The sequence below is a fragment of the Mytilus trossulus genome, chromosome 8 (genome assembly GCF_036588685.1).
Source record: "Mytilus trossulus isolate FHL-02 chromosome 8, PNRI_Mtr1.1.1.hap1, whole genome shotgun sequence".
NCBI classification, from domain to species: domain Eukaryota; kingdom Metazoa; phylum Mollusca; class Bivalvia; order Mytilida; family Mytilidae; genus Mytilus; species Mytilus trossulus.
Genome location: NC_086380.1, coordinates 65632735 through 65659369, shown reverse-complemented (window position 1 = coordinate 65659369; position 26635 = coordinate 65632735). Strand labels below are relative to the sequence as shown.

General features: G+C 32.6%; 1 protein-coding gene across 1 annotated transcript in view; it reads right to left on the bottom strand.

Annotated features, from left to right (window-relative positions):
- Positions 1-8944, bottom strand: part of LOC134727869 (uncharacterized) — a 36162-nt gene extending 27218 nt beyond the window's left edge. The window contains exons 1-4 of the mRNA XM_063592263.1: positions 8747-8944; positions 7034-7168; positions 5918-6161; positions 4505-4572 (exon numbers count right to left, since the gene is read on the bottom strand). Of these exons, the coding sequence (XP_063448333.1) occupies positions 4505-4572; positions 5918-6161; positions 7034-7168; positions 8747-8808 (509 nt within the window). The 5' untranslated portion in view covers positions 8809-8944. The remainder of the gene's footprint in view (positions 1-4504; positions 4573-5917; positions 6162-7033; positions 7169-8746) is intronic.
- Positions 8945-26635: the final 17691 nt, after the last annotated feature.

Below are 26635 nucleotides of genomic sequence, written 5' to 3'. Positions count from 1 at the left end.
TGGCTACAAAGTAACAACACTTGGTCAGCACCAGATAAGAAACATTCATGCTATGTTTGGTTTCATTCCATTCTGTGGTTCTCTAAAAGAAGATATTTGTATGTATTTCCCATAGGGTCCTATGTTCAACTAAGTCCCCCTCTGGCGGCCATCTTGGATGATGGATCGGCTACAAAGTAACAACACTTGGTCAGCACCTCATAAGGAACATTCATGCCATGTTTGGTTTCATTCCATTCAGTTGTTCTCTAGAAGAAGTTCAAAACATATGCATTTCCCGTAGGGTCCTATGTTAAACTAAGTCCCCCGCTGGCGTCCATCTTAGATGATGGATCGGCTACAAAGTAACAACACTTGGTCAGCACCTCATAAGGAACATGCATGCCATGTTTGGTTTCATTCCATTCAGTGGTTCTCTAGAAGAAGTCATTTGTATGCATTTCCCATAGGGTCCTAAGTCCACCGCTGGCGGCCATCTTGGATGATGGATCCGCTACAAAGTAACAACACTTGGTCAGCATCTCATAAGGAACATTCATGCCATGTTTGGTTTCATTCCATTCAGTGGTTCTCTAAACTAGAGGCTCTAAAGAGCCTGTGTCGCTCACCTTGGTCTATGTTAATATTAAACATTGTACACAGATGGATTCATGACAAAATTGTGTTTTGGTGATGGTGATGTGTTTGTAGATCTTACTTTACTAAACATTTTTGCTGCTTACAATTATCTCTATCTATAACAGTAATTTCTGTGGAAAATATTGGTGAAAATCTACAAATTTTGTAAAAATTATTAAAAATTTACAATGAAGGGCAATAACTCCTTAGGGGGTCAATTGACTATTTTGGTTATGTTGACTTATTTTTAGTTCTTACTTTGCTGTACATTATTGCTGTTTACAGTTTATCACTATCTATAATAATATTCAAGATAATAACAAAAAAAACAGCAAAATTTCCTCAAAATTACTAATTCAGGGGCAGCAGCCTAACAACCAATGATCCAATTGATCTGTAATTTCCAGGGCAGATAGATCTTGACCTGATCAACAATTTTACATCCTGTCAGATTTACTCTTAATGCTTTGGTTTTTGAGTTATAAGCCAAAAACTGCATTTTACCCCTATGTTCTATTTTTAGATGTGGCGGCCATCTTGGTTGGTTGGCAGGGTCATCCGACACAATTTTCAAACTAGATACCCCAATGATGATTGTGGCCAAGTTTCAATTAAATTGGCCCAGTAGTTTCAGAGGAGAAGATTTTTACTAAAAGATTACTAAGATTTACGAAAAATTGTTAAAAATTGGCTATAAAGGGCAATAACTCCTAAAGTGGTCAACTGACCATTTTGGTCATGTTGACTTATTTGTAGATCTTACTTTGCTGAACATTATTGCTGTTTACAGTTTATCTCTATCTAAAATAATATTCAAGATAATAACCAAAAACAACAAAATTTCCTTAAAATTACCAATTCAGGGGCAGCAACCTAACAACGGAATGTCAGATTCATCTGAAAATTTCAGGGCAGATAGATCTTAACCTGATAAACAATTTTATCCCACGTCAGATTTGCTCTAAACGCTTTGGTTTTTGAGTTATAAGCCAAAAACTGCATTTTACCCCTATGTTCTATTTTTAGCCATGGCGGCCATCTTGGTTGGTTGGCGGGGTCACCAGACACAATTTCTGAACTAGATACCCCAATGATGATTGTGGCCAAGTTTGGTTAAATTTGACCCAGTAGTTTCAGAGGAGAAGATTTTTGTAAAAGTTAACGCTGGACGCAGGACGACGACGACGGACGACGGACGCCAAGTGATGAGAAAAGCTCACTTGGCCCTTTGGGCCAGGTGAGCTAAAAAAGTCATTTTTATGCATTTCCCTAAGGGTCCTTTGTTAAACTAAGTCCCCTGCTGGCGGCCATCTTGGATGATGGATTGGCTACAAAGTAACAACACTTGGTCAGCACCTCATAAGGAACATTCATGCCATGTTTGGTTTCATTCCATTCAGTGGTTCTCTAAAAGAAGTCATTTGTATGCATTTCCCATAGGGTCCTATGTTAAACTAAGTCCCCCGCTGGCGGCCATCTTGGATGATGGATCGGCTACAAAGTAACAACACTTGGTCAGCACTTTATAAGGAACATTCATGCCATGTTTGGTTTCATTCCATTCAGTGGTTCTCTAAAAGAAGTCATTTGTATGCATTTCCCATAGGGTCCTATGTTAAACTAAGTCCCCCACTGGCGGCCATCTTGGATGATGGATAGGCTACAAAGTAACAACACTTGGTCAGCACCTCATAAGGAACATTCATGCCATGTTTGGTTTCATTCCATTCAGTGGTCTCTAAAAAAAGTCATTTGTATGCATTTCCTACAGGGTCCCATGTTAAACTGAGTCCCCCGCTGGCGGCCATCTTGGATGATGGATCTGCTACAAAGTAACAACACTTGGTCAGCACCTCATAAGGAACATTCATGCAATGTTTGGTTTCATTCCATTCAATGGTTCTCTAAAAGAAGTCATTTGTATGCATTTCCCATAGGGTCCTAAGTCCACCGCTGGCGGCCATCTTGGATGATGGATCGGCTACAATGTAACAACACTTGGTCAGCACCTCATAAGGAACATTCATGCCATGTTTGGTTTCATTCCATTCAGTGGTTCTCTAAAAGAAGTCATTTGTATGCATTTCCCATAGGGTCCTATATTAAACTGAGTCCCCCGCTGGCGGCCATCTTGGATGATGGATCTGCTACAAAGTAACAACACTTGGTCAGCACCTAAGGAACATTCATGCCATGTTTGGTTTCATTCCATTCAGTGGTTCTCGAGAAGAAATTCAAAATGTAAAATGTTAACGACGACGACGACGGACGACGGACGCCAAGTGATGAGAAAAGCTCACTTGGCCCTTCGGGCCAGGTGAGCTACAAAGTAATCTAATAAAAATGCTTAAGCATTTAGTTCTGAACATGCTGAAAATCAATAGTTTCATAGCAGATCTGGTCAAACCAAAGATAATACATTGTACTTGGTAGACACAAATTATTTCTGTCCTGAACAAAAGTTGATCATCTGAGTGTCAGGACTATGCATTAGGCACAATTAAATGTTTAGGTAATATAGTAAAGGTGTACTGACATAAGTAGTCTCTAAGAATTATAGTTATTCTGTACCATTGTAAACTCATACCAACGTCAACTCGTACCACTTTACAAAAACTTGTACCAATGCAAACTGGTACCACTGCTAACTCGTACCAACTTATTTAAATGCATTTAAATGGTGTTTAATGATGTATATAATTTACTTTCACTCAATACCTCTCAAGTCTGTAAAATGTATATAATTTGAAAGTACAATGACCAATTTGTAGCTAATGTTCCCTGTCTATTGGATAGAAAATACCGTGGCACATTTTCTTTGTTGTCTCCTTTGAATAAGACTCTTTTTAAAACTTTTACTGATAGTTATTGATTTTAGTTTTTGATCATTCCAAATTAATTTTTCATGAATAAATTCTAGCAGTTAATCAACATGATTCCCAAAATGAAATTCTTACTTTTTATAAATAACAAGTTACAATGAAATGTAACTGTTTCCTGTTCCCGTATTTTCCCGCCAAAAAGCACATGGCTTTTAACAATTGTAAACATAGCATTCAATTTGTGATCATGGATTACAGCATTACTTAATTTAATTTGGATAATTTGGATATAGATATTCAATTGAAGGTACAGTTAAAGCAATGTTTTTACTTTCTTCTGGATTATAACTACTTTGAAAGATCAGCCTAAAAAATAAAGCTTTTAGAAAAACATTCGTATTTTTGTTTTTTAAAATCCAGTATAAAAATCAAGTAATTCAACTTTAGTTTTATTAAGTTTACAAAAAAATACCATAAAATATTTGTGATTTTTAATATATTTTTGATGGTACGAGTTTGCAGTGGTACGACTTCCCAGTGGTAGGAGTAAACTTTTTTGGTACGAGTTAACATGGTACGAGTTTTCGTTGGTACGAGTTAACTTGCTTCTGTCTCTAAACACATTCACTCCAGATGGAGTTTCCGTTAGTAGAAGCCATATTTATTATATGTGCTTCAGCTGGGGGAAATGTAAAAACATAAAAATATAGAAGATATACCAATACACATAATTAACAGTTTTTGGTGATGTTTGAGCCTGACTTGTCCAAAACTCTGAACTGCTGGTTACCAGGGATACTGTATCTATATAAAGAGGGTGCAAACATTAATCCACCATTCTGCCTCTGATGAAGGTCTGTTTTGGACCGAAACCAGTCAGGTTTATGGAGAATTAAAAGCTAATCCAGAGGATTTTTTTCTAACAATTTTTTTATGCTATAAAATCATTAACATTTTTTCTGTACATATAATAATAATGTTGCCTTTAAATGTGTGTCTAAGAGCTCTCTTAACCTTACAAAAAGCTTTTCTTTACATCACAACATAATTACTGTTATCCATACCTCGTGTTGACATACTTTGGGAAGTCAAGTTCTGGAACTATTAGAGGACTGGCATCTAAACATATTCCCTGAAACAATAATGTAAACATTTCAAATATGAATAAAAATCATATTTTCATTATCATAATACTGTGAACTTGTAAAGTATAAAACTGTCTGTCATATATGTTTCTTTGTTATGACAAAAGGAGTAGGTACGGTAAGACCCATTTTTTGGCCCCAAAATATAAAGTTTTACAAAATTATTAAAATGTAAACTTTGAGTTATTCATTGGACAGTTGAATGCTTCTGCTATATAAATATGGGCTGTTTTTGACAATACAATGCATATATAACGGGTTGTAGCGCCATTAAGTCATGCTAATTACTAAAATCTTCAAATTTCTAGTATTTTAGTTAAATTTTAGACTGTTTCCGTGTAAAACAAAAGTGGCCGCATTCAAGTTCATCCTTAATATTGAAATGTAAGTTGTATTTTATGATAATACATAACATATATAAAGGTTGTGGATGAACACGGATGCGGCCACTTTCATTTTTGACAAAAAGCATCTGTAAAGTGACATTTTTCAGCATATTTGGTAGATTTTCATATTTGAGCTTGAATCAGATCTTTTTAATGACTAAATCATTTAAAATCTTTCACATAAACTAATTAAATCAAGTGAAATAGACACTTTTAAAAGTGTTTAAATAGTGGTCAAAATCTTCGTCAGATGAAATTGAAATTTGAGGCCAAAATGAGTCCTTACAGGACCTACTCCTTTAGCCAGAGACTATGATTCTTATTTATAGAACATCACATTCATCTCTGCTTGGACTTCAAACCTCGACCTCTGTATTACAAGACATCCCTCTAACTGAATGAGCTGAAGAAATATTTCCTTGCTAACGGCTGGATAATTGTTTACTACTGGAGGGAAACAGTCACACATGTAAATATTCAATAATGTGTTTGTTCATGTATTATCCCTGTGTACATGGTGTATCATAGTGTGGGGTTTTTTTTAAACACAAGAAAATGTAAAAACAATAGCAAATGAACAAGACAAAAAAGAAAAGAGATACATTACTACTTTTTTTAACTACATGTATTAAAATTCATGACTGCAGAAAAATGTATTTGATTTTTTTTAATTTAAGATAAACAATAATGTGTCCATAGAACAGTAATACCTACTGGCACTATAATTTATGTGTTCAGTGGAAAAGGAAATTTGGAGCCAAAAATCTAGTTTGGCATTAAAATTAGTAAGATACCTAAGGGAAAATGTGTAATAAGTTTCAAGTTGATTTAACTTCAACTTCATCAAAAATTACCTTAGCCAAAAACTTTAACCTGAAGTGGAACAGACAGACAGAAGACAAACAGACTGGAAAACATAATGCCCCTAGTTGGGCATAAAAAATACCTGATGAGGTTTGTCTTCTGACAACCTATCTAACATCTGTTTGTTTACAAATTCTTTTCTATCCACCAAACCCTCAGCACTCAGTGATACATTGATAAATGACTGGTTCCCAGTCTCCTGAACTGGTGTGTCCTTTACAAACAAGGTGTACAATTTTCTTCTCCTTGCTGACAGTGCTAGTTCTATTGGATGTATCCCAAATATAATCTCTCCTTTAATAGGAAATGGTAACTTTTTCTTCTTTCTGAGAAATAAAAACTATACATTAAAGAGAAATTCTATAACTATAAGCCTAGACACATGTAAAACTGTTTTATAAATACTGGTTGAAATGAGTGAAAGAGAACTGTAAACCCCAGTTTTACAAGTTAAAAAAGCTTTAACCTCATTGTAACAGTGATTCCTGGCACAGCCAATAAACAATGATACAGGTCAATTTATTCGATACCAGTCAAAATATAGTTAGGGTTTCATCTTTGTATATACAGTGATATACTAATTAGGTGAAAAATGTTAATTTTTACTTTGTGTTTTACCAACTGACTCAATTTTGAGATTTTAAAGTTTAATAACAAACATGGAGATATGCACATTTTTTATCATACATGCATGTTTGAAAGTCTTTCCAATTAAAGATAACTTAAGGTGGTACCCAACACCTTGACTAAAATTAATTTGGCTCGTTTAATTTCATAAAATTTTCACAAAGTACTTTCTTTGACCCTTTGACAAAAATTTCAAAATTTCAAAATTAAACCAACCATTTAATCAGAAAAATTACACTGGTTATATAGCAGTTTGACAGACAATAATTTTGATCATTGAGAAGCTTAATGTTTGCTTTACAACACAATGTAATTAAAACGTTTAGCTGATTTTTAAAGAGTTATCTCCCTGTAGTGTTAGGTACCACCTTAAAAATTGTTTATTTTTTTTCAGTGGCGGATCCAGAACTTTTCCTAAGGGGGGGGGGGGGGCTCGCTGACTGACCCCCTGGATCCCCCTATGTTTTTATCTTTGAATTTACTTTGTTTAAATTACAGTTTTCCAAGTTTTTTTTCTTTTCTGTATTAACACTATGTAAAGTATATATACATGATATATATACAATCATACTTATAATAATTTGTTTTCACACTACTGGTTGCCTGTCTTTGCTGGATCCTACTTGGAATGAATGTTCTTCTGCACACAATACAGTATGATACACTAAACAGGTTCCTCATGTTCATATATACTCTTAATCCAAATCTAAAAAAATGAAAGAAAGTCATTCATTCATTAAAGCTAATATACATGTAATTCAGTTATTTGTCAGTGGTTGTCATTGGTTCATGTCTGTCATATTTGTTTTTCTTAAATTGTTAAAAATGTTATACTACAGTACTATAGGCCGTTTGTTTTCTAATTTGGATTGTTTCATATTTTTTACATGTCTGGGCCTTTTGTAGCCAAATATACAGTCATGACGGACCGGTAAGGGCTTTTCGCAATGTTAATGGCTGTACAGTTGCCTATAACTGCTTACATTTGCTTTGTTTGAACTTTGGTGTATAGTTCTCGGATCCTCTATCATTGGCAATTATACCTCATCTCCTCATCTTGGAGAAGACGTTACTAAGTTGTAAAACTTGTGTCTGATCCTTTTGTCATTTTGAACAATAAAATATGTTTAAACTAAACCTCATCTCCTTATTTTTATTAAGAATTCTATCAAAAATATCTCCTTAGACATGATTTGACATTTTATCCTGATTTAGAGTAATTTCTTGCAATTTGTTTGGCTGATATTGTCCTAATAAATTTCAGCACAATTTTTTATCACGTCAATTGAAATTATCTCCCTTATTTATTACGTCAATTAGAATTATCTCCCTTATACCATTGACCTAATAAAAAAACAAAAAACAATTGAGTTGCTTTGTATGTTTGTAGTCCTAATATTTTTTATTTTTCACAGTTTTAGATTTAATATCTTAAATAAATTTGTTGATATTGTCCTAAAATTGAATTTGAAAATAATGATATGTAATATATATATAACAAAATCAGGATTAATTCGTTACACAGTGTTAAATTGTCCTAATACGGAATTTATCGGGTCAATAAAATTCATATCGGGTTTGGCTTCGCCTCATCTGATATGAATTTTATTGACCCGATAAATTCTCGTATTAGGACAATTGCACACTGTGTAACTAATAGTATGAGGCCAAAAGAAAAAAAAGCTTTTAATAGAAATATCTTGACAATTTACAATGATTTAGTATATTTAAAAAAAACTTGCATTTCTTTTCAATCTCCAATACACAAGCACTTTTCTCCAAAAAGTTGTAACGATATACTAGTACAGTCAAACCTGCACCTGTATCATGTGTATCAAGCAAAAAACCTGTGAACATACACCTAATCGCTATTCATGCTATTTATTCCATTCCGGATAAGTTCTAGTAAACAACTTTTTCATCAAGTTGAAGCTATCAGGGGGCCCTCTTTATACAATGCACCATGCATGATACTTTTGAATAAGACCTGTTTAAAATACCATAAATACTTCAAACAAAACATTTTTTTTACTTCAATTTTAATTTCGAAAAAGAGGATCATACTCTATCAAAATTTTTTAATGGTGGCTATCTAAAGTTTTCCCTCTATCAGCTCACTACTGATGACCTCTATTTTCCGCAGCATGACCCAAACAGGAAGTTGTGTAAATGACTGTGTTTCCCAGATTGGACTAAATAAATAGCGATAAGGTGTATTATAAGACCACCAATTTTAGATCCCTCTGTAGAATATTTCATATAGAGACCAGTGTTTTGCTCTCACAGGTTTGACTGTAATTTGATTTGACTTTTTAGAGACAATAAATAATGTCTGTGGTCCCTCATTGCAATGACATGCAAAATTATTGATACTTGTCGTTTTCAATTATTAGATTAGTACAAGACTTGAATTTAGTAGTTGATATGGAGATAAATTTATGGTCAATATATAGACTTAAAAAGTCTTTATAAACATGATAAATGTCCCACTCCAAACGTTGCTTAGTTTGACCCCCTCCCCCTTTTCAAAAAACCTTGAACCGCATCTAAAAGTCATAAAAGACATGTGCCTTTGACAATTCCTTGTCGAAACAGAGCCATTTACAGTTAAACTTATCACTTTTATGATTGAAGTAACGTCTTGTTTAGATGTGGCATCTGCATCGCACATAACATGTGCTGTTCATTTTTTTGTAAACAAGGGATACTATAGGTAAGGGGAGTGTAACTATTAATAAATTGTTAACTTTTCAAAAGATTTTAAACCTAATTAATGGGGATTTTGATTTATAATATAGTAATACATGTGATTATTTGGTTATTTTAATAGTGATTATTTGATTACCAACAAATGCTTCATGATTATGAATATTTGATAATCTTGGACCAGAGACATATCAGTATATGGCACGCCTGAACCACTTTTATAGATAATCCTAAATGATCTCAGATAAACCAGGATTTTCTCAGATAAAGTAGGATTATCTCATTTTTTTACATTAACCTCAGATAAACCGGGATTATCTCGATTTTTTCCAGATAATCATAAATGCCGGTTTATCTCAGAATTTTCAGATAAACCGGGATTTTCTCCAGATAATGGATTTTCTATATTTTCTCAGATAAACTAGATTTTTTTCGAATTTGAATTAAGCTGAGATAATCTTAGTTTATCTGAGATAAACCGGGATTATCTGAGAAAATCCGGGATTATCTGAAAATTCTGAGAAATTTGATTAACTGAAAAAAAGGAGCCAATAGAAAGTCACGACACATTGGAAGAAAAATTGCATGGTCATAATGGATAAGGTATAGAGACCATGGAGCATCTATACAGACAGAATAATGAAAGATAAGGCTCTTACGGGAAACGTTTTAGAACGTTTATTTTTTTCTAAATTTTATAAAAAATAACAAGTGATTTATTCAGGATGTACATGTATTACAAGTATATCGATATTAATGAAGATCAGAGGGAAGTTGTCTTGAAAAGTTACTTTTAAGAGAATTTGAATGTAATATCCGTTTTTATTTTTCCTTATGAAGATAGTGAAATGTGTTACATAAATCTGACATCCGCACAATTAACCAGGACAAATAACTTCAATGTTCAAAATAAGTTTAGCACAGTTGAAATACACTATTTAGAAGTCCTAAAGAGTTTCCTTTTAGAAAGTTATAATCTTAATTAAAAAAGATACCACGCTCCATTATCTTTCCGTAATTTTCTCTATTAAAACAGTGAAATATGGTATCATACATTTTATTGCTTAAATATGTCACGGAGCTGTTCTAAGGCACTGGCTTTTAAAGACTGTGTTCAGATATATACAAATTTATTATCAACAGTTCAAAATATACAGTTCAATTAATTTACATTGTTAATCCAGAGACACGTCCATTCTCTTTCACTAACTCTCTCCAATCCTCTCGCATCTCAACATTTACCAAGTTTTATTCACGTGAAGGCCTTCACTACTTTCATCACTTTCTCACACATAAAATCGTCAAACCTTCCCAGACCACACAACTAAAGGGACAGAATATAAACAAACAGAGACATAAATTATATCGCTTCTAATTGGAAATGACACAGTTAAAACACAGCTGCATTATACATTAAATTTAACGGTCAATCAGACAGTCTGCTAAAGTTCACTTAAGTAATAAATTTACAAATACTTAACACTCTTTTACATAGGAAATTAATGAAGGTAATTAAATACTGATCCGAGATAAGAATAAATATTGCAAAGTTTCACCCTATGACATACCTCCCCAATTAACTGTGGCGTCCCGACACACAAACACACTCTTACTCATACATCAAGAATTTATATCGGACACAATAATATTTTTTTTTAATTTTTTTTTTTTTTTAATTATTATATCTTTTTTTCTTTTCTTTCTAAAATACATTTAGACAAATTCAAAGTCTATTTATTCTCATTCGAACTATGAAAATCATTTATAATAGCAAAATCTTTAATATCATTCTCTTTTACCCACTTGGTTTCACCATTCTCATACTGTACAAAATAATGTTTTTCTAATCTCTTTGACTCATTTCGTGATCTCATTGTATCTAAAATTTTAACCATTGTATTGTCATTATTTTCAACTGAATCAATGTTCGAACCAATATCTCCGTCATCTGTAATGGACCTATCGTCTGGATCAACAATTGGTTTTTTTTTGGATGCGATTAACATATTGTACAGTTTGTAGTAGGTGGACACATCGCTGCTTCCACTGGTAGTACGGGATCACGGCAAATTATTACGAAAAACGGAGTCTCTTGCATACTCTCGTGAAACAAAGTTCTGTAAACGAACAAAACAAAAGGAATAAAGGTATCCCAATCACGCTGGTGTCCACTAACATCCATTAATAACATTGCAATTAATGTTCTGTTAAACGTTCCAATAAGGATGGTATGCTGTTCTTTAAGTCTACATATTTCTTTCAAAAGGCTAGATCGAAAGTTTTTAACTGTCTTGGAGCCAAATGACGCCAAACAACTTCTTCTATAAAACATTTTCATTAACACATAAAACTTTCCTAAATCTACGTTGCATGAAAAATCAAACAGAATATCTAATCCAGACCTATAATACACGGATACAAACAATTTATAGCTACATAAACATTATACACAAAATCACACTTATTTTCCAAAACACTGACTATTGATTCCATATCAACTAACATTTAAGACACTTTTCACATTTACTCGTCATCTTCTGATTTTGGCGACACAAAAACTTCGGATTTGAATAACATGATATACCATTTTACATTAGAACATCTGACATAATCTTGGCGAGACAAGAATATTCAGTACTAATTTCCACATCATTTAGAACAGACGTCACAACAGACGAATTTCCAACATTTCTATTTCCACATTTACTTTTTCGACATCTGAAAGAACTTTCATTCAGAAGAGACGTCGCGACAGACGAATTTCCGAATTTTTATTTCCACATACTGACATAAGCTTCATTCAGAACAGACGTCGCGACAGACGAATTTCCAAAATTCCATATTCAGTAGTAAATTCCACATCATTCAGAACAGACGTCGCGATAGACGAATTTCCGAAAGTTCTATTTTCACATACATGTACATAGGAGGATCCACACGCCATATATTCCTTCTGTCTTCCCTTTCGTTAAGAAAGCACCTTCACGTTTCATTGATGTTTTCTTCTGAAAAGTTATTGTTGTATTCCTCTCTTCCGATATATTTCTTCCTCCTTTAGGTAGCATTTTGAAGAGTTAAAAGTTAAGTCCAAAATGTTAAATTAAAATCCAAAATAAATCTATCCCACCGCTGCCACCATAATGTCACGGAGCTGTTCTAAGGCACTGGCTTTTAAAGACTGTGTTCAGATATATACAAATTTATTATCAACAGTTCAAAATACAAATGTATACAGTTCAATTAATTTACATTGTTAATCCAGAGACACGTCCATTCTCTTTCACTAACTCTCTCCAATCCTCTCGCATCTCAACATTAACCAAGTTTTATTCACGTGAAGGCCTTCACTACTTTCATCACTTTCTCACACATAAAATCGTCAAACCTTCCCAGACCACACAACTAAGGGGACAGAATATAAACAAACAGAGACATACATTATATCGCTTCTAATTGGAAATGACACAGTTAAAACACAGCTGCATTATACATTAAATTTAACGGTCAATCAGACAGTCTGCTAAAGTTCACTTAAGTAATAAATTTACAAATACTTAACACTCTTTACATAGGAAATTAATGAAGGTAATTAAATACTGATCCGAGATAAGAATAAATATTGCAAAGTTTCACCCTATGACAAATATACATTTTAGTACATGTACTTACATTTTGTGTTTAGTAAATTGAAATTTAAAATTTTAAGTGTTTTTTTGTCAATTAGATAATCTAATCATGATGATGGCAACTGCCCAATACCTGAAATATTTATTACCTTACAACTTCATTATATTGTTTATTGGTTTGTTATTTAACGACACGTGCGACTGCCCAGTGCAATGTTAACCATTAAACAAACGCTGTTGGGTGTTTGATCGGTTCATTTTTATTTATCCAACTTTTTAAAAACTATATGTAGTACAGGTAAAAAAAGTTGGATAGATGAGATCAAAGGTAATCAAGAACAAAGGTTTTTTTTTAAATTAGAGTTTGGGTTGAAAAATAAGAGTGAAAATTATACCCGGATTAAATTTTCTGTAGTATTATTTAGCATAGCATGTTAAAATGTGCCACTGACATTTAATTTTCATCCTCGTTGAAGTAGGTGGAATACTGCATCAGTGTAGTGATATACGTTGATCTGTCCTTGCTGTAGTCTATCCTTAAGTTGGGTCAGTCTGTTGTCTATGTAGCTGCGGAACCGTAGCTCATAGGTCCTTATGTTATTTTTTGACTATTTGCGGACCATAGATGGTTCGGCAGCTATTGCCTATGTAGGTTTAGGGGCGTTTCCGTGATATTTGAAAGAGGGGGCGGGGAATGAAAAAAAAACGGCAATTATTGTTCTCTGCCGAACTTCCTCCATTAATTGTTTATGGTTTGTTAAAATGGTTGGATTGATCTTAAAAGCAGAAGACCAATAACGAGAAATTCCAAACATACGGTATAAGGCGTTACTAAACATTTCAATAGTCCTAGGCCAGCATTTTATGAATGAAAGGCGTAATTATGGTTGTCCTGGTAGAGGGTCCATGAGGAAGCTCAAAAGCTCCTGGGTTTCAACAATTAGCATCAAATTATGAAGAAGCTATACTTATAAATATCTCTCTATTTTAGATAAGATTCTGGTTTCTTTGAACAATTATACATGATACAAGACAAACAAACACTGAAGTATAAAGTTCGTTCGTTTTAAATATTGTCGGATTTGATATGGAATACACGATTGAATATGGAAAATTGACTTTAATGTACAACAGTGCTAAATTAAAGCAATCGTGTCACTGTCTAGTTCCGATAGGTGGTACCAACTAATGGATATTGAAACAATATGATACTACCAAAGGCTATCAAAATTGGGAAGTAAAAATGCTGCTTTTCTGTAAGTCGTCGAACCCCTGATTTGTGGGTTTCTTCTGTATAAAAGATGAAATATTTATTTATTATCTAAAATATACTATAAACCTTTATTTAAAAATAGCTTACTATCGCCTATTTTATATTTTTTTTTAAATAGTATAAAAACATACAGGAACAAATTTACTGTCAAATTTTAGAAAGACACCTTACTATCACTAAACAAACAACCCAATAATTAACAAAAATAAAAAGTTGGCTAAATGAGAATACCTTATTTTAAAAAGTTGGACAAATGAGAAGACATCGTTTGATCGCCACATTTTGCATAGAATTAGATCTAAATTTTTTGCAACTTGTATCTTTATTTTTGTTCTAAGAACACATTTCGCACTGAGTGCAATCAGGAGGTCCAGGACGGTTTTAAGACTTTCTGGAAAATTATTACTTAAAATATTTGTCTGACTGTTAAATAAAATACATGTCAATTCATGGAGTGTCAGTGAGTTTTAATTTTTTATACAAATGAGACCCCAACTTTGGTAGTCCAGATTGAACACATTGGGCAATCGTATATATGCAAGAAGGAACAGATGTATCCACAAAATTATAATAACATTTTATGAACTTTCCTGCTTTAATAAATCATTTTTTATACACTTTTAATGTAATACTATTTATAAATCAGTGTTTAAAAGTCACCAATATAATTATGCTAATTAAGATTAAAACTTCATATAACATTGTTATACTTAATCTTGTAAAAAAAATCATTAATAGATACTGTTTAAACTAAGATTAAAATTGCATGTGTCATTGGGTCATTTCATGTGTTATTCAATCATTCGTGTTACGTATCTCTAGTACTTATCTATGGATAAGAGCTAACACTACCAAAAACAAATTCACTAGAATCATGGAAGTATTATATTGACTTCCATGCTAGAATTAATCGAAAAATTCTAGAAAAAAAACTACCTCTAGGCTTATACTTTCATCAACAACTTATGTAGCAGATGTAACAATCATCATCCTATAAACGGAATACTTGCAATAGAAGCCCAACTTCATATTAGACTATTGAACAACACCTTTTGCGCAAGAAATCGAGTGGCGCTATGTTAAAAAACCTGAAACTATAAGGCTAAAAAAAGTGGGATTGGCCTATTTGATGGCTTCTAAGAAAAAATAATGAGGGGAGTCACCGGGTATAACTATATAGGTCTTGTAGAGGAGAAACAGGTGCATCTTTTGCGCAAGGTATCGAGTGGCACTATGTTAAAAAAAAAAAATGAAAAAGGGGGATTGTTTTCATAGCCTCTATAGAAAAATAATTAGGGGTGTCACGGGGTATAGCGTGGTGATAGATACAGTATACAGAGTGATTGTAGATATACAGAGCTGTGATTAAATTCTTAATTCGACGTCCAATTGTTTGATACTCAAATCCACGCCCAATGACAATGTTCCGTCATGTATTGCCAAAACGACGTCCGATTACCTTTATAGTATCTATAGTAGTCTTCTCTTACCGATGTCCAATATCAATGAATAATAGAATAACAAATTGCTGCACTTACACTTATACATGTAAATGCATATTGATAAATGGCATGCGAGTATACTTAAATCAGAACCCAACGACAAAGAAAACTAAACGAAATATATATATAGGGCAACACTCAGTCTTCAACAGTAGACGAAATAAAGAAATATAAATGCCAACTGTTAGAGTATTATAATTTGGATTAGCTCTGTAAGAAGTTTGTCAACAATTTATTGTTTTACACCTGGAGTGAAAAATATACAAAATAAATTGGCATTATGTTTTTATGTTGTGCTGTTACACCACTGTCTCAGATTATAGGAAGATTAAGCGCTCACAAACATGTTAAACCCAGTCAAATATTTTATGTGCCTGTAGTATAGTGGTTGTCGTTAATTTATGTCTTGAATATTTGTTGTTCATATTGTTTTATTTTGAAGTTATTTTTTAGTTGTATAATAATTATTTTATATGTTACATGTCGTGACCTTTAATTGCTCAATGATTCCCTGTTGAAGGACGTTAAGTTCCCTATGGATATAAGAAAATGTGGTTTGAGTGCCAATGAGACAATTCTTCATCCAAGTCTCAGTTTGTAAAAGAAACCCACTATAGGTCAAAATACGGTCTTTAATACGGATCCGTGGCTCACACCGAACAACAAGCTGTAAAAGGTAAACGACTATATAATTGCTTACATCCACCTTATTTGAATTCTGGTGTATAGTTGTCTGATTAGCAATCTCTACACGTTTCATTGTTTTAATAAGCTTTTAAATTACATACAAATGGATATTGCAACCTGTATCATCGGTTAAACATTAAAAGAGAAAAAAACAATATATTTTATTTGTTACATACACTATGTTTAGGTTGTAAAAATATTGATCGAGAACTGTCTTTACTTCTTTTTTATCTTTATTCTTCTCCGACAATCCAAGTTTCAGTTCTGTTATAACCTTTTTTGTCCCAATTTCCACAGTTTTGTTCATTTTGTAAAGTATATTTAATGCACAATACGGCACAATGGCAAAAAATGTCTCGGCGTTTGGATATTTCCATAGGTCCATTAAAACGGACAACTATTAGAGAAGCTAAAAAATTGGACGTCGATTAGAGGAGTCAAGGAGCCAAAAATTGGACCTCAATTAGAGGGTGATTGAATTGGCCGCCGATTTGAAATATTATTTTATTGTGACGTCAGCTTTGGACCTCGATTTGCGGAATAACCGTCGGAAAAAGACTGATGGTAGATAAACAGAGTGGTGATATGTGTACAGAGTGATGAAAGATATACAAAGTGGTGGTAGATACACAGAGTGGTGGTAGATACACAGAGGCATAGGACATAAACTTAATTGTCACAAATTTGATAGGACAAAAATCAAAGGACAAAAAGTCACAATTAATTTGTTGAGAATTATTTGAATATATAAGAGAAAGATCTTAAAATATTTCTTTTCGTTACATATTTTCATTTCTAGGCTTTGAATATTTGTTCATAATAGATATAGGTAGATGTGGTGCGAGTGCCAATGAGACAACTTTCCTTAAGCCTTGATAAATTAAAATTCATTAAATTTTGATCATGCAAATGATATATTCCTTGGTACATATCAATTATTTTATCATTATTTTATGTAATCAATACATTTAAATAACAAAGTTGTTTATATAGAATACTTCAAGTAAAACTTTAAAAAAAATGTTTTTAAAATTAGTGTTTTTCTTATTCAAACACTTTTTTTCAAAAAAAATGTATTTTGACCTTTTTGTCTGCGACTTTTTGTCCTGTGACTTTCTACATTCGTTTTAAATACTAGTACATTCAAACAGAGTCTCAGAGGATTATCAACTTCCTTAGTTTACTATTGTCATGTCAATTGACTGTCTGAAAAAAAAATTAAACTTGAAGAATGAAATTTAAAAAAACATGTTATTCATTTACCTTAAAAAGAAACAAAGTGAAAGTGAGATTTTTTCATATAAGAATCTTGACTTTCAATCTTGTAACGAGTGCCTAAGTTGTAATAAATTATCTTGTCTTGTTGGTAAACGGACAGAAAGTCACAGAACAAAAAGTCACAGGACATAAAGTCACAAATTTGATAGGACAAAAAGCCACAGGACAAAAAGTCACAAATATGTTTTTGACAATTGTTCAAATATATTTTGAAATATTTTCTTTAAGTTTTTATACCATATAATCCTTTTTAAGTTAAAAAAAAAACCTCATAAACCTTGATAATTGAAGATGTATTAAATTTTAATCATGCAAAGGATATTTATATTGGCAAAATGAAGCCATTTAGGTTCCAAGTCACTTTGACATTTTATTTTCATAACAATTACTTGAACGTTATTGACATTTATTGAGAAGATTTTTATTACAAAAATGCTTGAAACATAAAACTTCAAGAAAAATGTGAAAAAAAATATTTTAAAATAAATGTAATCTTGTTCAAACAAAAGTAATCTCAAAACTGAATTGTGAGTGACTTTTTGTCTGTGACTTTTTGTCTTGTGACTTTCTGTCATGATACATTCGTCTTGTCTTACCAGTTTGATGAATTTATCTTGTCTTACTAAACTTCTGAATTTATTTATTTTTACTTATAAATCGACTAAATAATTGAATTCGCTCCTCCATTATTCATGCTTAGGACCAACATTTTACAACTTGGTAGAGTTATTTTAATTCTGTACAAAATATGCTGACACATCTGTGTTTGTTTCAACACCGCGACAATACCAATATCATCAAGAGGTATGTGAAATTCAGATGGATTTTTGGTTGAACTGGATGAAGTTCCCTTCTTTCTTTGTGCACGGATTGACGAACACATTTTAGATTTCTTTTCATTCTTTTCTCTATGTTCTTCGACAATTTTGAAGAGCTCTGAATTAATTATTATAGAAGGGTATTTCCTGTGAGAAGGATCTAATTCAAGAAAAAAAATCATATCACTGGATTGTGATTTTGTGTCTTGTGTGTTAAAATATGCTAGTTTTCGAGTCAGAAGCAATAATCTAATTTAGAATAAAAGATAAGAGAAAAATATAAAACAGAAACCTTAGGAATGTTAATCTTTCAAAATATCTTTTTCGTGCATGAGTTATTTTTGGTTTTGTTTTGAGCAGTCTTAAAAGAAACTTTTATTACTTTTTTCCTGTTATGTCAACATGTATTGGGGGGAGTTGTATATTTATTACCCATATTACAGGCAGAGGTTTGACAATCATGCATGTCACCCGTAATTACATTTACATGTAAAAATTTCCCTTTTTGGATCCAGATTTAAAAACAGAATGAAGAGGGTTTCTCCTGTTTCTTAGCGAGTAAGCAAACATTTAGTATTTCCGACAATATACATGTATTGTTTATATCCTACAATTTAAATCTGGGTCTTTAACATGTTTAAGGTTTAAGGTATTTAAACTCTGACTTATGTATTAAATTATTTTGAAAGCAAAATGAAAAGTATGTGATTGTCTTATCAATAACCATGATGAAGTAATTGTTTTTCCATAATTGAATTGTGCATTATTTGTTTATTGGATTACTCGATTTTCATCTCTATTTTGTTTACTGACACATGACGAAATAGTTAAATTTAAATATTTTACAAAAACGTTGTCATTATTAAAAGATTAAAATCGACTGAATAAATGAATATGAGAGTTCAATATTATTATCGGCGATGTCGAAATTAGCCGTCAGTAATAAACAGTCAGTTGGCGTCAAAACAGCTAACAAATGCATGTGTTTATTAAGTATGTTTAAAGTATATGATGTATATTGTATCTCTCTTCTGTATTTCACTGGTCTTCTTTTAATTTATTCAACAAATTTCGCTTGTCCAGGTGTCAATAACGGTGATGTCCACACCATGAGTAGTTTGTTAATTGCGTGCCGTGTGCCGAATGTCGCCCCTCCTCTAAAAAAGGACGGTATAAAAACTATTTTTCATATACAATCTTGCAAACGATTGTCGTCCAATTATAACACTCGTTACATTGTTCTTTGGTATATTTAGAATCCGTAATAAACCTTAATTATCTGGAAAATGAGATAATGAATTATCTGACGGTATTCCTCAGTAAATATAATCTGGCAAACGATTGTCGTCCAATCAGAACACTCGTTACATTGTTCTTTTGTATATTTATCGGTCAATATCAGCCCTCGAGCCATGCGGCTCTTGGGCTGATATTGAACCTAGGGCTGATAATACCGACACGGGACATTTGCGCTTTTTCATAGGACATTTGCGCTTTTTTTTTGTGGACACTTGCGCTTCAAAACATAGGACATTTGCGCTTTTTAAAAATTGACATTTGCGCTTTTCACATAGGACATTTGCGCTTTTTTATATATATATATCTATGACTTCCCTTTTCTTTTATCCGGGCTTGGGACCGGCAGGTTTGACCGGGCAGAGTTAAAGTCATTCTTTATGGTTAAAAGTTTAAAAATCATTTCATAGCACAAACATGTCATATTGTTGATATTTGTTTAAAAGTTTATGTACAGCTAAAAGTACACATTCTTATGAAATAAAACCATGCATGTACTGTCATCACAATTACAGGTCAGTTATAGCTTGATATTCGAAGCCCAATGAGTGAACAAATCTTGCTCTTGTTATCTGTCCTGATTGGTACTTAAATAAATGATCGAGTTTCTACTTCTCAATTCTTGTTTGGGGAGCCTGTTCATTAATGTACCTTAGGGAGCTACCATTTGATTTTTATGGGGGGGGGGGGGGGGGGGGCTAGGATGAAAAATTTTGTCCTTCCTTTTTTTTTTAGCTGAAATCTCTGTCCTGCCTTTTTATTTTTCACTCTATTCGGTCCTGCCTTTTTTTTTTTTTAGTTTATCCTGATTTTTTTTACCTAAATTGTCGTCCTGACTTTTTTTTTTTGCAAGTGTCTCATCCTGCCTTTTTTTTTTACTCAAAACTCCTGTCCTGCCTATTTTTTTCAAATTTCATCCTAGCCCCCCCCATAAAAATCAAATGGTAGCTCCCTTATCATAAACATTTTTTTCATTTACTAGTCTCTATAACTTTAAACTCCATGTTCAAGACTGTGTAAATGTGAACTAACTATAATGACAAATATAAGTTATTTTTTTTAACTTAATGATTACTTCTCATTAAGATTACAGGTAGACCACTTTAGGTAAAAATCGCAAATGTCCGGTCAATTTAATACAGGTGAATCAAAATTAAAAGCGCAAATGTCCATAGTATTTGAAGCGCAAATGTCCTATCGTTTTACAGGTAAAAAAGCGCAAACGTCCTGTGCCCGATAATACATGCGATATGAAAAATGCCATGTTATAATCTGATAATACGATTCGAACAATGCTCTTTTCAAGTTAGCTGTAGTCAAGTCCTACGGTTTCTCAAAATTAAATTGTCCACAGAGCTTAGAATGTAACGCGCTTAATTCTTCTCTGAAAATTCAATCTTTTAGTCGTGGATTATCATTTTTATAATAGAAAGAATTGAAAATACTGTCACTCATTTAGCAAGCTGTTTTACTTTAATTGAAAACAAATAAGATGCAAAAGATATCATAGGGATATTCAAACTAACAAGTCGAAAATAAACTGACAACACCATGGAGAAAAGAAAAAATTACCAACAAACAAAAGTACACAAAACACACAACTATAAACTTAAGACTGATCAACACGAACCCTACAAAAAAACTGAAGTTGTTCCGTATCTAGAGTGCATTTCTTTCTAACAAAAACGATAAAAACGGTTCATCGAGCACACGTTTATATCCTTTGTTTCTAACATACGTTTGCAAAGTTTGCAATAACCCTTACAAACTATAAATTCGCGAAAAATGCGTCTACAGTTTAACTGTTGACAAGCGGATGATGGTAACTGTAGTTTTTGCCTGAATAGAACTTATCACCCTGTTAGTAAAATTGTATAAGATACCGTGAAAAAAACAAGTGTTTTTTCTAAGTGGTCTTGATTTATTTTCGATTGTCTTCTTACTAGAACATTTGTGGATATCCTAGTGTGTATGTGTTGAACAATCTAGCTTTAGAGGCAGTTATTTCATTGTGCTTTAAATTCAAATAGAAAAAAATGCTCCTACTCTATCTATAAGTTCATTATATTTTATGCCATTATTCTCTTCTTTTCTCCCAATATTATTATCTATTCATTTTTGTCCATTCTGTCTTCTTTTTCCGTTATTTTCTGTTATATCAACAACCCATCCAGACCTTCATGCATGTGTATGACAGGCACCATTGTTTGTCTAATTAGAACGAGGTTTACATTTTAGTCTTTAAGTTGTTGTTTACATATATTATTCTCTATTGTTATCCTATTGTTTTTAATTTCCTTTTTGTGTCCATTCTGTTGTCTTTTTCTATTATTCTCTAATATATATATATAAACATCCCTTCCAGAACTTCATGCATATATATGACAGGTCAGGCATTGTTATTGGTGAGTTATATGAAAAATATTAAGAATACCTCAATCAGTGGCGTAGCTTGCATGTATGCTCAGATGCTCAAGCATCCACATCATTTTGACCAAAAAAATAAAATAGCAGACTTCAACTCAGAAGTATCCAAATGTATCAAGGCTGAGGTTAATATCCAGTCATTTACGCAGCAGTATGCCTGCATGGTCTTTCATTCAGGATAAATTAGAATATGTAAACAAGATAGTCCAATCGCAGAATAGTGTTTCAAGTTAACTTTTGTTCGTCAAAAAAATCTGCGTTATCGGCTAAGTAAGGTAAGCGGAGAGGATGATGAAACGCAGACCCTTGGACATGTTTCCTCTGAAATTGAACCTAGTGAAGTGATGTCTTCTCATCTGACTCTAGCAACTAACAACTAAAACACCATATCCTGACTCCTGATGTCGTTTTTGTGACATGGTAAACGACGTGATAAAAAAAATCAATTTGTAATATATCGTGAAAATTCCTAGGCTTATGAATTCCCGTTTCTATCTAGGTTCAGTTTTATTTTCAATTAAAGAAAAGGTCCAATGTTCCCCGCCATGCACATCACAAATGTTCATGTCATGTTTTATCTATCAAAGGGCAAGGAACAAGGGAATAACTAAAAAAGCACTTGTTTTCTTTTTCTTTTCTCTTTTCAATATCTTCAGAGAAATTAAAGCTTACAGCAAATGAAATGGGATTTCCATTACCATTTATATTTCAAAGGGTCATAACTGGTTAAAAATATTTGAATATTACTTATTTTTGAAAGTGTCAAAGACATTGCTGATGATATGAGTTTCACTTAATCTGACAAAAATTGTACACATGAGAGTGCTAACACGACCGGTTGGTCGGAGGCCCGGTATTTTTATGTCTCCTGCAACGCGTTTAGCTAAATACTAGTAATCAAAAATCAAAAACCTAAGGTTGTAGACGCAAATTCCTGGAAAGAAGAGTCACTTCAGTTCCTATATTCCGAAGTTCCTTAATTATACAAAAGTGCCGCTGTAATGGGGTCCGTTTTTGATATGTCAAATATAAAATTAGGTGGGAAACTTTTAAATGCAATATTCATGAATTAAATGAAGGTACTTCCGAGGAAACAATAAAATTCAGTTGAAAATATAAAAATATGAAAAGGTGGGTATTTTGAATTTAAACAAAAATGTAACTAGTGTCGGATTCTGGGGGAGTACATGTGCTTAAATAAAAAATAATTTTCTGCATAAAAAGGTCCAAATTTTTTTAGCCTCGCGCCGCTCGGCGAAACATCCACATCATTTCAACCCTGGCTACGCCATTGACAATGATGATTGTGGCCAAGTTTAGTTTAATTTAGCCCAGTAGTTTCAGAGGAGAAGATTTTTGTAAAAGCTTTAAGCTTCTGTCAAAGTTTGGTACAAATCCAGGATAGTTTAAGAAAGTTATTAAAATTTCAAAAACTTTAACCACAGAGTGAATATTTGTGGGGGCGACGACGGAATGTAGGATTGCTATGTTTCACTATTTCGAAAAATGTTGAAGGCTAGCAAAATTAAGACCACTTGTGAGTAATATACAAAAAAACAGGAAATAAATTTTTACAAAATTTCCATCTGAATATTAGCTTGATTGTAAACAAACTTCTGTTCATGTTTAGTACAGAGTTATTAAAATTTCAAAAACTGAGTGAATTAATATTTGTAGAAGACTACAAAAGAAATGTAGGATGGCTTAGATAGTCTTGCTTTTGCCACTAAAGTTGCAGGCGCTATAAAAACATGAAAATAAGTTCATGGTCAGATGTACCTCATAAGACAAACAGGTTTACCTTTATATAATCATTCTGTATACCAAATATAGTTGACCCTTTTTTGAATATCTCTTATAACTTTTACTTATAGTATCCAAGAAATAATCCTTATCACAAAATTTAAATATGAACAAATATCCATGAAAATAAGGTCAAGGTCAGAAGAACCTTGTTAGACAGACATGTGCACCATACAATCATTCCATCCATTAAAACATAAATAAACATGAAAAATTACCTTGTTTCAGAGAAACAAATACATAATCACAAAACTGAACATTAATCACTGAACCATGACTTGTTTAGGCTAGGCATTCCCTCAGGATGGTAATAATGAATTGCTCTTTAAAGTCCTGTGGCAATTAAATGCATATTCAGGACAGGTTCATGAATATTAAGCCTATTTTGTGCAATCCACAAATAGAGCAGCAGCAAATGCCATTTTTTAAATCATTGGTTTTAACATGCCAGGGGGTCCAACTTGAGACCAACGCAATAACACAAGACCACTGATGTAATCTTTGTATGAAGGACATATATACCTTTTTTATAATTTTATAATATACCAAATATATAGTCAGCCATATTACACATAAGGTTGCAACCATTTGATTTTCTGGGGGGCTATGTTTTTTTTTCCTGTGCAAACTTTTTTTTTCGCCTTTGGCGAAGAACAATATATTTTTTTAGCGACAAACCAAAAACATTTTTTTTCTTTCAATTTTAGCATTACATAGTGGCAGCTGAGGGTGAAACCAAAATTGTTTTTTCTCATGGTCCAAAACAAATTATTTTTTCACCGAAACCTGGGAACAAACTTTTTTTTCCAAAAAAAACCATAGCCCCAGCCTTGGACTTCAACTTCATCAAAAACTACCTCGACTAAAAACTTTAACCTGAAACTTGCACTTTCCTTATCTATTTTAATTGGACCGTGAAATTGGGGTCAAAAGTCTAATTTGGCTGTAAAATTAGAAAGATCATATCATAAGGAACATACATACTAAATTTCATGTTGATTGCACTTCAGCTTAAAAAAAACCTACCTTGACCAACAACTTTAACCTGAAGCGGGACAGACGGACAAAAGGACGAACAGACCAGAAAATATAATGCCCCTCTACTATCATAGATGGGGCATAAAAACACCCTGGTTATTGAACCTGAAATATAGGGTAAAATGTATAATGAGGCATCTGCATACAGATATGGAGCTATCGAGCCTCTTCTACAGTTTGCATAATTATGATTTTACATAAATCCTTTTAGCATTATAGTCACCTATTAACAGCATTGGTAGCTATATGATGGTAATCAGCAAACACAATGATCAATTCTGTAAGGTAGTGCTTAAAGCATCGTTTATTTTGAGTCTTATTCAAACCAGCAAAGAAATTACACAAAAAATTCTTAAAAAAGTTGAATGATGATGATCGACCCCTAATGGAAATATAAATCATCTGCATGTGTGTCATACCGTGGACCACAGAAATCTCTTCGCCCTTTACTTATCCAAATTCAAATGAAATGAGGCTGGTTTTTCAAATATATTTTATTTACCAATTATAATTATTATGATATATCACAATGATACAAAATATGAAACCAAACACAATCTGCTTTTGTTAGGTGTGTACGAATATCAAAAAAACAAATTGATTCTAGGGATATGATTTTGGACACGTCTGTAAATTATCTCTACAATAAAAAGGAGGAAAAGGATCTGCATCATGGGTTTTGTATCATTAGCATACTATTACATTTATACAAAATAAATGTTGACATTACTGAGGATTCTATTTATTTTCCGGGTGGTTTTTATAATATTGTTTTGAACACTAATTAGGGGGAGATAATCCTAATGTAATTTCCAATTAAATAAGCATTATGAATTAAATTAAATCATGTCTAATTTTTGATACATGTATTAAATTCTGTAAACAGAGTAATTATTCTTTGTTTAATAAAAAAAAACTTTTTATTGCTAACCAAACTTATAAAAGAATTCCATAAACAACAGAATCCTCAATTAGTGCCAACTTTTAAAAATGACATTAAAAAAACATAACAATTCTTAAACAAAGGAAATTAAAGCTAAGTTTATGCTACAATAAAAAATACATGAATCAAATTATTTTTTGAGAACAAACTCAACTTATTTACTGGGTTATAAAAAAACAAAATAGCAGAGACGTGGATTAAGAGGATTTTTCAGAGGGCCCCCTTCAGTGGGAAAAATTTGGTTTAATATTTAGGGAATCACTAAAACATGACTGGAGCAGGGCCCCGCTGAAGCAGTCAGTGCCCCCCATATTCCTGGAAAATTTCTGGATCCACCACTGACTAAATATCTTGATCTGTGCAAAAAATTATTAGATCACCAAGGATATGTTTAACAATTCATTTCATATTTTTAATCACATGCTGTTTTAAAATAAAAAGTAAAGTTTATTTACTCACACCAAATTTCTAAGCATATTAATCTTTATTAAATATCCCCCCCCCCCCCAACCCCTTTCGGAGGAAAAATTTGGTTGATTGTACAGGAAATGACTGGTGTTGGGCCCCTTTATGTTAAGTTCTGGATTCGCAAATAGGTAAAGTGAGTAAGTGTATGATATGTTTGTTTATCCATCTACAACTTTAACCCACAATTATCAAGATTAAATGGGACTTTCTCTAAACTTTCAAATAATCTTCAGTATCTGCCAACACTGTGTTCCATTGTTTTCACTTCAAAAAGGTTGGGAAAACCCAAAATTTCATTATAATAAATT